Source organism: Lutra lutra, chromosome 8 (assembly GCF_902655055.1).
Source record: "Lutra lutra chromosome 8, mLutLut1.2, whole genome shotgun sequence".
Taxonomy (NCBI): domain Eukaryota; kingdom Metazoa; phylum Chordata; class Mammalia; order Carnivora; family Mustelidae; genus Lutra; species Lutra lutra.
This window is the reverse complement of record NC_062285.1, coordinates 119,623,504-119,635,502: the sequence shown is the minus strand read 5'-3', so window position 1 is coordinate 119,635,502 and position 11,999 is coordinate 119,623,504. Positions and strand designations below refer to the sequence as shown.

The 11,999-nt window shown below is 43.4% G+C and overlaps 1 protein-coding gene across 3 annotated transcripts in view; it reads left to right on the top strand.

Annotated features, from left to right (window-relative positions):
* Window positions 1-437: 437 nt before the first annotated feature.
* Window positions 438-11,999, top strand: part of CCDC38 (coiled-coil domain containing 38) — a 49,041-nt gene continuing 37,479 nt past the window's right edge. For all 3 annotated transcript variants that reach the window (XM_047742127.1, XM_047742126.1, XM_047742128.1), the window contains exons 1-3: window positions 438-641; window positions 6,985-7,038; window positions 10,659-10,759. In XM_047742127.1, the coding sequence (XP_047598083.1) occupies window positions 6,999-7,038; window positions 10,659-10,759 (141 nt within the window). In that variant the 5' untranslated portion in view covers window positions 438-641; window positions 6,985-6,998. The remainder of the gene's footprint in view (window positions 642-6,984; window positions 7,039-10,658; window positions 10,760-11,999) is intronic.

Below are 11,999 nucleotides of genomic sequence, written 5' to 3'. Positions count from 1 at the left end.
GGCCCGCGCGGCTGCAGAGCTGGGGCCGACGACCCGAGGGGGCGGGGGAGGCGGGGAATTAGTAATAAACGTGATCCTGGAATCGCCTCTTTTTTTGGTCGCCCGATGTTCTGGGTAAATGTGATGGAGACCGTAGTCCCTACTTTCTAGATTAGGGACCTGACGCTGGGTTACCGGGAGAGAGAAAGGTGGGCTCCGTTAACACAAGGCCAGGAGGAAGGGGGTCCCCGAAAGGCCGGGGAGCCCAGGTGGGGCTGAGTAGAGGAAAACCTCTCCCCAGGAGCTGGGGCGGGAACCGGGCGTAGAGACCCAGGAGAGGCAGCGTGGGGGAACCTCTGCCCCGCCGGCTCGAACGTGACGGGCGGTCGGCAGAAGGAACCCGAAGGTGGGGAGCAGGGGCGTGCGGTGGGGGAGTTGCCCCTGGGTCCGCGCGGCCGTGGAGCAGGGTGACGGGTGCCGCGCACAATTTTCGGTTAGCTCAGCTCCGGAATCCCCTACCAGAAGGTCCCCGAGATGAAGGGGGATCCTGGCGGGGGAGGATAGAGCCAGACCAGAGAGTCCATTGGCGCCTCTGCCCAGTGTCCCCTAACGTCTTCCTGAAGGATAGGTTTGGACCGGCTCCTGGATCCGAACTCTTGCAGGTAAAAGTGGTTTCAGCTCCGTGTCCGCCCCCATCCTCACCCCAACTGGATCTGGGGCGGGGTGAGGGTGGGGGGTTGCTACTCTCAATTTGCCACCAAGATTGGAGACAGAATCAAACTTGTTTAAGGAAGATGGTCGGTAATTTTCACCCGCATCTCTTCTCACCTATCAGCTGCTGTGAAAACACTGGCAGGCACTGGGTTTTAATTCTTAATTATTTTATTCTGTTTATACACTTTTAGTAGCAGCTCTGTGTTAGGCTGTGGAACATAGAGACAGGAAAGTCACTTTCCCTGCCTCGCCAAGACGACAGTCTAAAGGGAGACACTTTGCAAACAGGAATAACAGACCATCAAAGCAGGCTGAGGCCTGTAAAATCATAAAATACAAAAGTAAGTCAATTGTTATTTTAAAAGCCACTTAAAAACAAGATAAAGCAAAAAATCCTCTAGATAAACACAATAAATAAGAATATACTTTAGCTTCGTATTTTGGTCTTACAAGAGAGAAACCACTTGGTAGGAAAGAGAGAAGAAAGGAAAAAAATGGAAAAGAAGTAAAATGGAAAAAAAAAGAAGTAAAATGGAAAAAAAGTAGAGGATGTGAGTAAAAGAGACCAGATGGGCGGAAAAAATCCATACATTACTCACAGCTCAGACATAAAATCACAAACAGATGGGTGTGCCTATACACAGTTTTAAAGAGAAAGGTATATAGAGAGAAATAATACAAGAGAAATAGAAATAGTGAAACGCAAACATATAAAGTCACTAATTCATAGAGAAATATTAAAATTTTCTCTCTAACATTTCTGCTAAAGACTTGAATCTGTTCCATTTGCTATTACAGGCATATTTGCAGATTTAGGAGGTTGTAGGTGTAAAGGAGGGAGTGACATTATAGAAATAGAGAAGGCTTTGGTCTTCCATAAACTGGTCTTAATCCCACTGTCACTGATGAGCTGTTTGACCTTGGGAAATGTCCTTAATTTTCCCAAACCTCAGTTTTCCATCCATCTTCTCATAGGGTAATTGTTTCTTTCTATCTTATGGTCTTGTTTGAGTTTTAGAGAAGATGAAATGGAAAACACTTCGCCCAGTCACTAGCTCTAAATAATAGGTGTTATTATCATCATCATTATTATTATTCTGCTGCTGCAGCTAGTTTATTTTAATCCTGTTTTTTCTCTTCTTGGTCAATTAAATTCAATAGAAGATTCCGGCCATGAGGTCCCTTCCTGAGTTCACAGAATGTACCATGAACTGAAAGCTTATATGTTTTGGGGAAGTCAAAAAGGAATGGTCACTCTATTCACGGGGATGATTTGTGGGTGACATAGGCACGGCCTGAGAAGCCCCTGCAAGCAAGAGGTTTGCACAAGCAAGGACAAGGGTGGGCTTCTCTCCTCCTTGGTCATTTTTAAATACATAATTATAGATAATTTCCTCAGTGATTACCAACATCCCTATAGCACTTGTTTGTTCACACAGTACTTTTTACAACCCCCAGGGGGGGGTTTTGTTTTGTTTTGTTTTGTTTTTTTGTTTTTTCAGTTTGCGAAAGGGGCAGTCAGAAATGTCAACAGGAAAGTCTACACAAAATACGCCAGCAGGGCCTTAAAGGTCAAGCTGAAGGTAATTTCCTCATCACTGTGCTCTGCTTCTGACCTAATCGAAAGAGGCAGGTCATTGAACAGGCCAAGGACCTACTGGCTCCTGGCTCTCAGGTAAACAAAAAATTGCTAAGTCTGGTCTCTCCACACCATCCAAGGACACAGTTTACAGCCTTTTCTCCTAGTATTTGTCCAAGTGGGTGGAAAAGAGGTGGGCAAAAACCGCAAGGCTTTTGGTCTGAATCTGTCTAATCTTTGTTTGTATATGGGAGATCAACAAAGCTTTTTATGTCCTCCTGAGAGACTGGAAATCCATTTTCCCTGAGTTGTAGAGATCAAACAGAAACTGCTTCGAATAATATCGGGTAGATACTGTTATCGTTCATTGTATTCGGAGTTGGTCTTGGACTTTGGGGTTGGGCATTGTAAAACCCCACTCCTCTTTTTCTACTTCCACGAAGCTTGGAATGTTAAGAATGTGCACGAAGGTGGGTCAGGTTCCCCACACTTGCACTGATATTGCTTGAGATTCCTCGCAAATGAATCAGTTTCGAGAATTTGAGTTCAGGGTTTCTTACAAAAGTTGGTTGTCAGTTATCCCTCCTTTTCAATGCTGGTAGTTATTTGCAAGACAGAGCAGACTAGAGAGAAGACAGATCTGGAACATCTACTTTAGGAAATTATAGGCAATTATTTCCCTATCATCCTACCGTGAGTAGGCACATTGCACGCATTACCTATGGTTGAGAACATCCGTACTGGATAGAAGAACCTAAGGTGCACGGAGTTTCCTCAGATAGGCCTAAGAGAAAGAGCTGGTAAGAGCAAGAGGAAGGATTCAAACCTGCCTGCCGTCAAGGCCATGGTCTTTCCATAGTGTCATCCATGCTCCCCCTGTGATGATACACATCAAACATCTGACTCGGCATAATGCAGATGCATATGCATCTGAATTGCATAATGTTAGAGGAATGCTAGCATTTCTTAAATCAACCGATATGGGTGTTCACTTTGGAGAACAGTGTATTTTACACCCACATCCCCTTGGATGTCTAATGTATCTCAAACGTCACATATTCCCAACTGAACCTTTGATGTTCCCAGTTGCCCCTTTCCCCACAGCCGCTCTGTCTCCATCTATTGCAACTCCATCCTTTCTTTCCCGGGCTCTTTATCTCCTACCCCACGCCCAGACCATCAGCCAGTCCTTTCCAAATGTATCTGGAATCTGACCACCTCTCACCACTTCCATGGTCTCTTGTTCCCAGTGACCATAGCCTCCCAGCAGGGGGCCTCATTCCACTCTCACCCCCTTGTACACTGTCTTCGCAGCTCAGCAGGCAGAGTGGCTCATTCCAGATTCTCATTTCACTGAGGAAATGGCCCACAGGGCCCTCACGATCTCTCCGATCTCATCTGTCACTCTGCGCTTTGTTCACCTCGCTGAAGTTCCACAGATCTCCTTGCTGTTCCTCATACACACCAGGCATCCTCCTCTCTAGAATGCTTTCCCCATGGGCTTACACTGCTGTGGTGCTCACTGAGCCCCTGATGCTGTCTAAAGTGTGGGGGGACACATGTTAACTCGCCTAACCATCTCCTGAGGTAGGTGCCATTCTCACCCGCCCTTTTGAAAGACGGGGAAACTGAGGCATGGGGATTAAGGAGCATAATGACAGTCCTTGCTTCTCACAACTGGCCTCTGCCACCTCTGAAAATGACGGCCTGAAGTCACACATCACCATTTTAAGGCCCTCATTTTTCTGAGCCCCTCATCTTTTTCATCTGCCAGAAGTTGGATTTGAACATACGTTTCATATTTTTAACATATATTTTTGGTGTGAATTGGCAGGCATTTGCTATGCAATCCAATGACATTTCCCCCCTGTTTTAGTACAGAGTCTTTGTGTAGTCACGCTACTTTGATTTTGCACAACTAAGACATTCACTGGCTTTGACTTTCTTTTCCTGGTTGGCCCATTATATTGGTTTAGTTCAGAGACCTTTACAGTCCCTTCTAGAAATAGCTGCCTCTCTTCTTCTCCCCTGGGTTCTTCACCAACCCTTCATTCATCAATAGGGAGATGAAGTACATATTTATGTATAACAACTTCTAAAGACTGCTGGTTCCATTCACATGTTTTATGAATTACTGGAAAGATGGAGTCAGAGCAGATACCTGCTATTAGCAGTTGGCTTCGAGGAACGACAACCTCTGGTTTTTCTAGGAGGGAAAAAGTGCCAGAACCCAGGGATGAAGATTTTTGTTCCAGGTAGACTTAAGACAAAGTGAACGAAAGTGGAGCTGGATAGGGGAATGAATTTAAATAGATAGGAGAATTGAAAGAGGAAATGTATGTCAAATAACTGAGCAGAATCTTAGGGATTTGGATGAGTGCAGAGCACATAAATACACAAAAACCTACAAATCTTTACTATTGGCCACCCAAATTCCAAATACATCAACCCAGCAGACTGTTGTCAATTTTTCACCGACCCTTCTTTTCCACTGTCAGAATGAACCCAATGCCTGCAGAAAAAAATCTTCAGTAATCTGAAAAAGTATAACATCAATGACCTAAGCTTTTTGTTAATCTTTTCTCTTTTATAAGCTTTAGCATAATTTCTTTCCTCTTTTCCATTTTCATTTTTATAATCACTGGAAGGAAAATCACATTCTCCTTGGTAAATATTAGCACAAAATTGCTCCCACTTACTGAGTTTGCTGTGTGGGCCGGGCGCCCTGCCTGCTGGTTTATACACATGACGTCATTGAAACCTCATGAAAGCTTGAAGAGGGGAAATTATATTCCCATTTGATGGATTAGGAACTGAGGCTCAGAGCTGCTGAGTAATTGAAATGTAGGCCCCACGAAGAAAGTATGTTTTTCCGTCTTTTGCTGTTGTTGCTGTCATTTTTAAATTGCCCTGTTTGGGGCACCCAGAACAGTGTCTAGCACATAGGAGGTACTCAATAAATATTTTTTGAATGTTAAATGATCTTGCTCACTATCTGTAAATACCCATCTGTAAATATCAAATCTGTAAATATTAAACCATCTGTAAATATCAAGCTGGCTTTTCCATTCCATAGTGAGCATCTTTAATCATCTGCTAGAAATGCCTCCGGGAGTCTCTTCAAAATGGCTCTTTGAGAGACCTGAGGCATAAATTTTTTTTTAAATTTATTAAGTTTTTATTTTATTTATTTATTTTTTTAATTTTTTATAAACATCTAATATATTTTTATCCCCAGGGGTACAGGTCTGTGAATCGCCAGGTTTACACACTTCACAGCACTCACCATAGCACATACCCTCCCCAATGTCCATAACCCCCCCAACTCCCCTCCCCCCTGAGGCATAAATTTAAATGGGCAGCTTGAAACGGGATGTTTGTCCCATTGTTCTTGTGTGGACACACCTTTTTATATAAACTCCTGAATATCCTTTTTTCCTCCCCTGTGAAAGAATCATTATTACATTTTTCATTGTAAACATTACACAAGCTCATTGAGAAATAATAATATTAAAAAGTGTAAAAAGTCAAGACAAGGATTAGGGTGAAGCAAGGGAAACGTTTACCTTTGGTGCAAAACCTAAGGGGAGGACAAACACAAACAACATTTTAGTTCACTATTTTTAAAAATAAAAATGAATGCAAAAATTCCCACGATGAACAAAATATCAAAAATGTACATAAAGATGAGATCCGTGGGCCGGAACGAAGGTGTGGCAAGGGAGGTGCTCACTCTTGGGGTCATGGGGCGCACAGTCAGATCCCATCTGTATTAAAATGCTAATATTTTGTTCACCATGGACTTTTCCCCCTGGAATTCTTAAAAAATTGCATTAACATGTTATTTATTTTGATAACTAAGTTTTGGGGGTCACTTCCTTAAATTTGGTACCTAACCCTAATCCCAAAGCCGATAGAATATGAGGAGGGGTTGCTCCAAATTGAAGACCACACCCCCCCAACTGACGTTCGGAGAACTATTTTTCAAACATCTGATTTGGCAGGTGTTCTTTTATCCGCACCACTCCCGCCCTTTGAAAATATTTTGTTTTTCACATTTTTTTAAAAGATTTTATTTATTTATTTGACAGAGAGAGATCACAAGTAGGCATAGAGGCAGGCAGAGAGAGAAGGGGAAGCAGGCTCCCCACAGAGCAGAGAGCCTGATGCGGGGCTCCATCCCAGGACCCTGGGATCATAACCTGAGCCAAAGGCAGAGGCTTAACCCACTGAGCCACCCAGGCGCCCCTTGTTTTTCACTTTTAATAGATAGTTAACAGAGGGACTAGTGACCAGAGCATTGTTTTTGAGGGACCACAGGACAATCCGTGTTATGGGTATCCCAGAGTTATTTAATCAACTCCCTGTTTATTAAATAACATGTCAACAAACATTATTGTACATACTCACACTGCCCACTTACCCAATTATCTTCTTGGGTACATTCCCAGACTTGGATTTGCTGGACCAAAGAGTCTGTACTTTTAAAAGCAATGAAGGCTATTTGGAATCACTGGTTGTTGAACTCAGCCCCTTTCCGCAAGGTTTACAGAATTTTTTTTTTTTTAAGTTTTTATTTCAATTCCAGTTAGTTAGCATGAAGTGTTATATTAGTTTCAGGTGTACAATTTAGTAACTCGACACTTGCGTACATCACCTGATTCTCAGTTTTACAGAATTTATTTTTAATGCATTTCCTTTTCTTTGGACAGGGCCAGGAGACAAAATGTCATCAACTTTTTTGCCGGTATCACGGGCTCCTGAAGGTAAAGAGGAAATCTGTCAATGAGTTCTTGCTTTGTGCCTGGTATGGTCAGTCTCCATGGTGGATTGGGAACGTAGCAAAAGGAGAACGGCACACGACAAGCATCACACATGGTCTTTCTATGTCAGGAGTTTATAAATGGGCTACTGAGAAGAGAAATTTCTCTTCCAATTTTAATTCTGCCAAGAAAAAATCTTCACATCGGAGAGGCATTAAATGGTCATATTTAGCTAGGTTGCTAGGGAATTTCATGACATAAAACAATTAACTCAATTATTTGTCATAATAAAGGACATGAATAACCACATTTTATCAAAATCTGTCCTCTCCTTTCCTTTTCCAGCCTTTCTCTCCTCCTCCTGCTTCTTTAAAAGTATACAAGGAGTTCATATTTATCGGTATAGAAGAATGGCTTCTTTGTCACTGACAGGTTTGACAAAGCTTTGAACATTGGATAACACCAAGAGTGTGTAACAGGGGACAGGCGTTCCATAGGCACTTTCTATGGGCTCAGGGAAAGTCACGCCATAGATTCTTCCTCAGAGACTCCGGAAGGAACCAACCCCACACCTTCTTCTTAGACCTCTGGCCTTCAGGACTGGGAGAGAATCCGTGCCTGCTGTTTTAAGCTGCTCTGTTTGCAGTAATTTGTTGTGGCGGCCCCAGTTCCACGTGACTAGGAAGTCATTCAGGTGGAGAGAAGGACTGGCTAAGGGCCAGTGCTTAGAGTGAGTTTATAATTCAGGAAACTTGTTAGAGTGGGTTGAAAGTGGTCCCTCCAAAATGGTAGCTCTCCGTGTCTTCACCCCAGCGATGTGACCTTATTTGGCAAAAGGGTCTTTCAAATGTAATTGAGGTAAGGATCTTAAGATGAGATCATCCTGGACTTAAGGTGGGTCCTAAATCCTAAATGACAAGTATCTTTGTGAGAAAAAGAAGTCCCTGTGAACACGGAGGCAAAGATTGGAGTTAAAAGGCCAATGCATGCCTGAAGCCACCAGAAGCTGGAAGAGATGAGGAAGGAGTCTCCCACAGAGCCTTTGGAGGGAGCGTAGTCCTGCTGACACTTTGATGAGGGACGCCTGAGCTCCAGGACTGTGAGAGAAATTCTCTTGTCTTAAGCTGCCAAGTTTGTGGCCATTTATTATGGCTGCCGTAGGAAACTAATATACTTGGTGTTTAGAGTTTTACGTTTTTTCTATTTCTTTATACCAAAAGGAACTTGGGTTTGGAGTTGGAGGGGAAGAAAATGTCTTGTCAATCCAGGACACTGAAACCTGGTCAGACAGAATTTAAACTCAGGCATTTAAGGCGTTAAGTCACCTAGGGTGGGGTGGACAGTAAGTTTACAAGGTTTTTCTTGGGAGGAGAGAGGGTTGGTTGAGAGAGATGTCCAGCCTACCAATGGTTCGCCCTTTGGAGGACATCAGTGGTCCCTTCCTGGGATGTCAGGCCTAGCTCTGGCCTGAGAGTATAGGGTATAGGTCATGAACTCTGGCAATGCCACTCAAGCCCAAGAACCTTTGGGTCTTTGACTTCTGTTGCCTCCTGGGCCTCAGCCTGTTGGCTATGCCCTTCCATACTCCTGCTGTCTCCAAGCCCAGCTGCCTGGACCCCTCCCACCTGTCTGCTCATGTATTATAAGGCCTAATTTCATGTATTGTCTTGACCTCTTTGATGTGGCCCTATATAGCAGGTGGTGTCCTCCTCCCTGAGCTGTGAGTGTAAGTGACTAATAAACCTCTATCTATCTCATCAGTCCAGTGTGGAGTGTCATATGTTCAATCATCTCATACTATTTGGGGGCAGGGGATCCCTCCTTTACCGACAAGGTGAATCAGAAGCTCAAAGTTTCCACCTCTGCAATTTTCTTTCTTCCTAACCCATTACCCACAGAAAAACGTGCCTGAGGTTTCTATACCAGGCATTCCCACTTTACCAACTGAATCCCTGGCAAACAGCTCATTCTCTGGCAGCCTTTAAGCTCCAGACCAATAACTCCTGGCCCTATTGTCTCTTTCAGCCACTTAGAGAGGAGGGGTACTTTCAAGATGCTCTGGTATTTTGGGAGGTGAAAGTGGTGCAGGGGCTGGGGCAGGAAGGGGGATGTGTTTTCAGTTGTCCCTTCCCCTTCTCTGACTTAAGGTGTCAGTTCTAAGCTCCAGAATTCCTGCTTTTGGCTCTTGGATCTGAAGCTAAAATTTCCACCCCCAAGCATTAAAAAGCCAGAAAGAAAGAAAAAGAGAAAAACCTTTTATCATTTCAGATTTTTTTTTTAAGATTTTATTTATTTATTTGACAGATCACAGGTAGGCAGAGAGACAGGCAGAGAGAGAGAGGGAAGCAGGCTCCCCACTGAGCAGAGAGCCCGATTCGGGGCTCGATCCCAGGACCCTGGGATCATGACCCAAGCCGAAGGCAGAGGCCTTAACCCACTGAACCACCCAGGTTCCCCATCAGATTTTATGAATAAAAACAAAAAGTTCATTCAGAAATTCAGTCGACTTCTCTCTCCCTCCCTTCCTCTCCCTTTTCTTCAGCCCCCTTATGGCCAGGCTTCTTTTTTTATTAAGTATTTAAGTCCATGCTTTGTACTCACAGATATGTGCCACCATCACCACAGTCCATTTTAGAACATTTTTATCATCTCAGAAAGAAACCCTGTGCCCCTTAGCCCCTAACTCCCGTCCAGCCCTCAGCAACCGCTAATCTCCATTTTGGCTCCATGGTTGTGCCTATTCTTGACATTTCATGGTATATAATGGAATCTTATAATGTAGGGACTTCATGTGGCTCCTTTTACTTAATATAATATTTCCAAGTTTCATCAGTCTTAGAGTATGTATCCTTCTTACAGCTGACTAATAGTCCATTGTATGGATACACCACATTTTGTTTACCAGTTCTTCGGTTGATAGATATTTGGGTTGTTTCTATCTTTTGACTATTCTGTATAATACTGCTATAAATATTCATGTACAAGTTTTCATGTGGACATACATTTTCATTTCTAGGAGTGGAAGGGATGGGTCACATAGCAACTATATGTTCAACTTTTTGAGGCTGTTTTCCAAAGCGGCTGCACTATTTTCCCTTCCCATTAGCAGAATGTTAAGATTCCAATTCCTCCACACCCTTGCCCATACTTGTCATTATCTTTGATTTTTTTTTTTTTTTTTTTTTTGGAGACTCTCTAGTCTGGACCAAGGATGTCCCTAAGGGTAGTGACTGCGTCTATTGCTGCGAAAATGGCAGTGTAAGGGTAATAGTACATATATTTTTAGTGACCAGAAGAAGCAAAATCTTAATGCCTCAAGATAAGATCCCACTATCCTGTAATAGGCCCCCTTCTCTATTTACACAACAAATATAGACTCATTCCCCTGAAGTATTAAGCACTGTGCTTGGTGCCAAGGGAAACAGACAGATGAGCTGCGTCTTCTGCCCTTGAGATCCAGGCCCTGAATCTCTAGCTCAGTTGGAGAGGCAAGGGCTGCCTGTGCCCTCCACCTCAGAGACCCACCTGTCCACCTGCTCCAGCCTGGCTGGTGGAAGCCTGGTCCTTCTGATCAACAGAACAGGGACGACAGATGTTTTTCTTTTCCTTTTTTTTTTTTACAGATAAAGGAAAAGATGAACCAGTCAAAAAGGACAAGCCATATAGGATCTTTTTCAAAGATCTCTTTCTTTTCAAAGAAAATGAAATGGCAGCAAAGAAAAAGGTAAGGTTTTATTAAAAGCCTACTCCAAATTAATGTTAGAAATTTATCTTCTTATCCTTCACTTTTATGAACTCTGCTGGGTGAAGACAAGGGGTCAGGTGTGGATGTGTGCATCGCCCGCTATGCTGGGGCATAAGCATGCACAACAGGAAGAGCATCCAGCCTATGGGAAGGACCCAATGATCATTGCCTACTGGGGGAAGACAGACACACTCTGACCAACACATATGACAATTATGGTATATCCCACTTCATTGCCCATATTTTTTTTTTTAAGATTTTATTTATTTATTTATTTGTTTGTTTGTTTGTTTGTTTGTTTGTCAGAGAGAGTGAGCAAGCGAGCACAGGCAGACAGAGTGGCAGGCAAAGGCAGAGGGAGAAGCAGGCTCCCTGCCAAGCAAGGAGCCCGATGTGGGACTTGATCCCAGGACGCTGGGATCATGACCTGAGCCGAAGGCAGCTGCTTAACCAACTGAGCCACCCAGGCGTCCCCATTGCCCATATTTTTTCCCACATTTTCTCATTCCTGAAATTGGGATCCAACTTATATAGGTGGGATGCCATGCACAACAGGCAGTGCATAAAATAATAGTGCATCTGCATCCAATGATATCTTAGAGCTGATACATTACAGTAATAGAGCAAAGGACATGGACATGTAGAGAAAGGAGTGAGCATCTTTGTTGGAGAGGATGGTGGTGGTGGTGGTGTGTATGTGTGTCTGTGGTTGTCTCTGTGCACACACATGCACAAAGACATCACTGAAGAGATAGCAAGAGCTGAATTGTTAAGAATAAGTTAAAATTTGCCAGGCAGATACAGATAGAGAATGTGTATGTGTGTATTAGGGAAGAGGGCAGGGAAGGAAGAAGGAACAAAAGTGGAGGAGGGAGTCATTTTAGAATTATTTGGTATGAAGCTAAATTAGAGATGAGGCTACCAAAGCTGTGTTTTGCAGTTAATCTCACTACTTATATTATTATACCATTTAATACATGATTTGGATTTCAAGAGGTTTGCTGTCCTTATTCCTAGAGATAAAGAGTGATTATAGGATTTAAAAAAAAAATCCCATTTATCTCTGCCTACTTGTGATCTCTCTCTCTCTCTGTCAAATAAATAAAAAAAAAAAAAAAGGGGGGGGCGCCTGGGTGGCTCAGTGGGTTAAGGCCTCTGCCTTCAGCTCAGGTCATGATCCCAGGTCCTGGGATCGAGCCCCGCATCGGGCTCTCTGCTC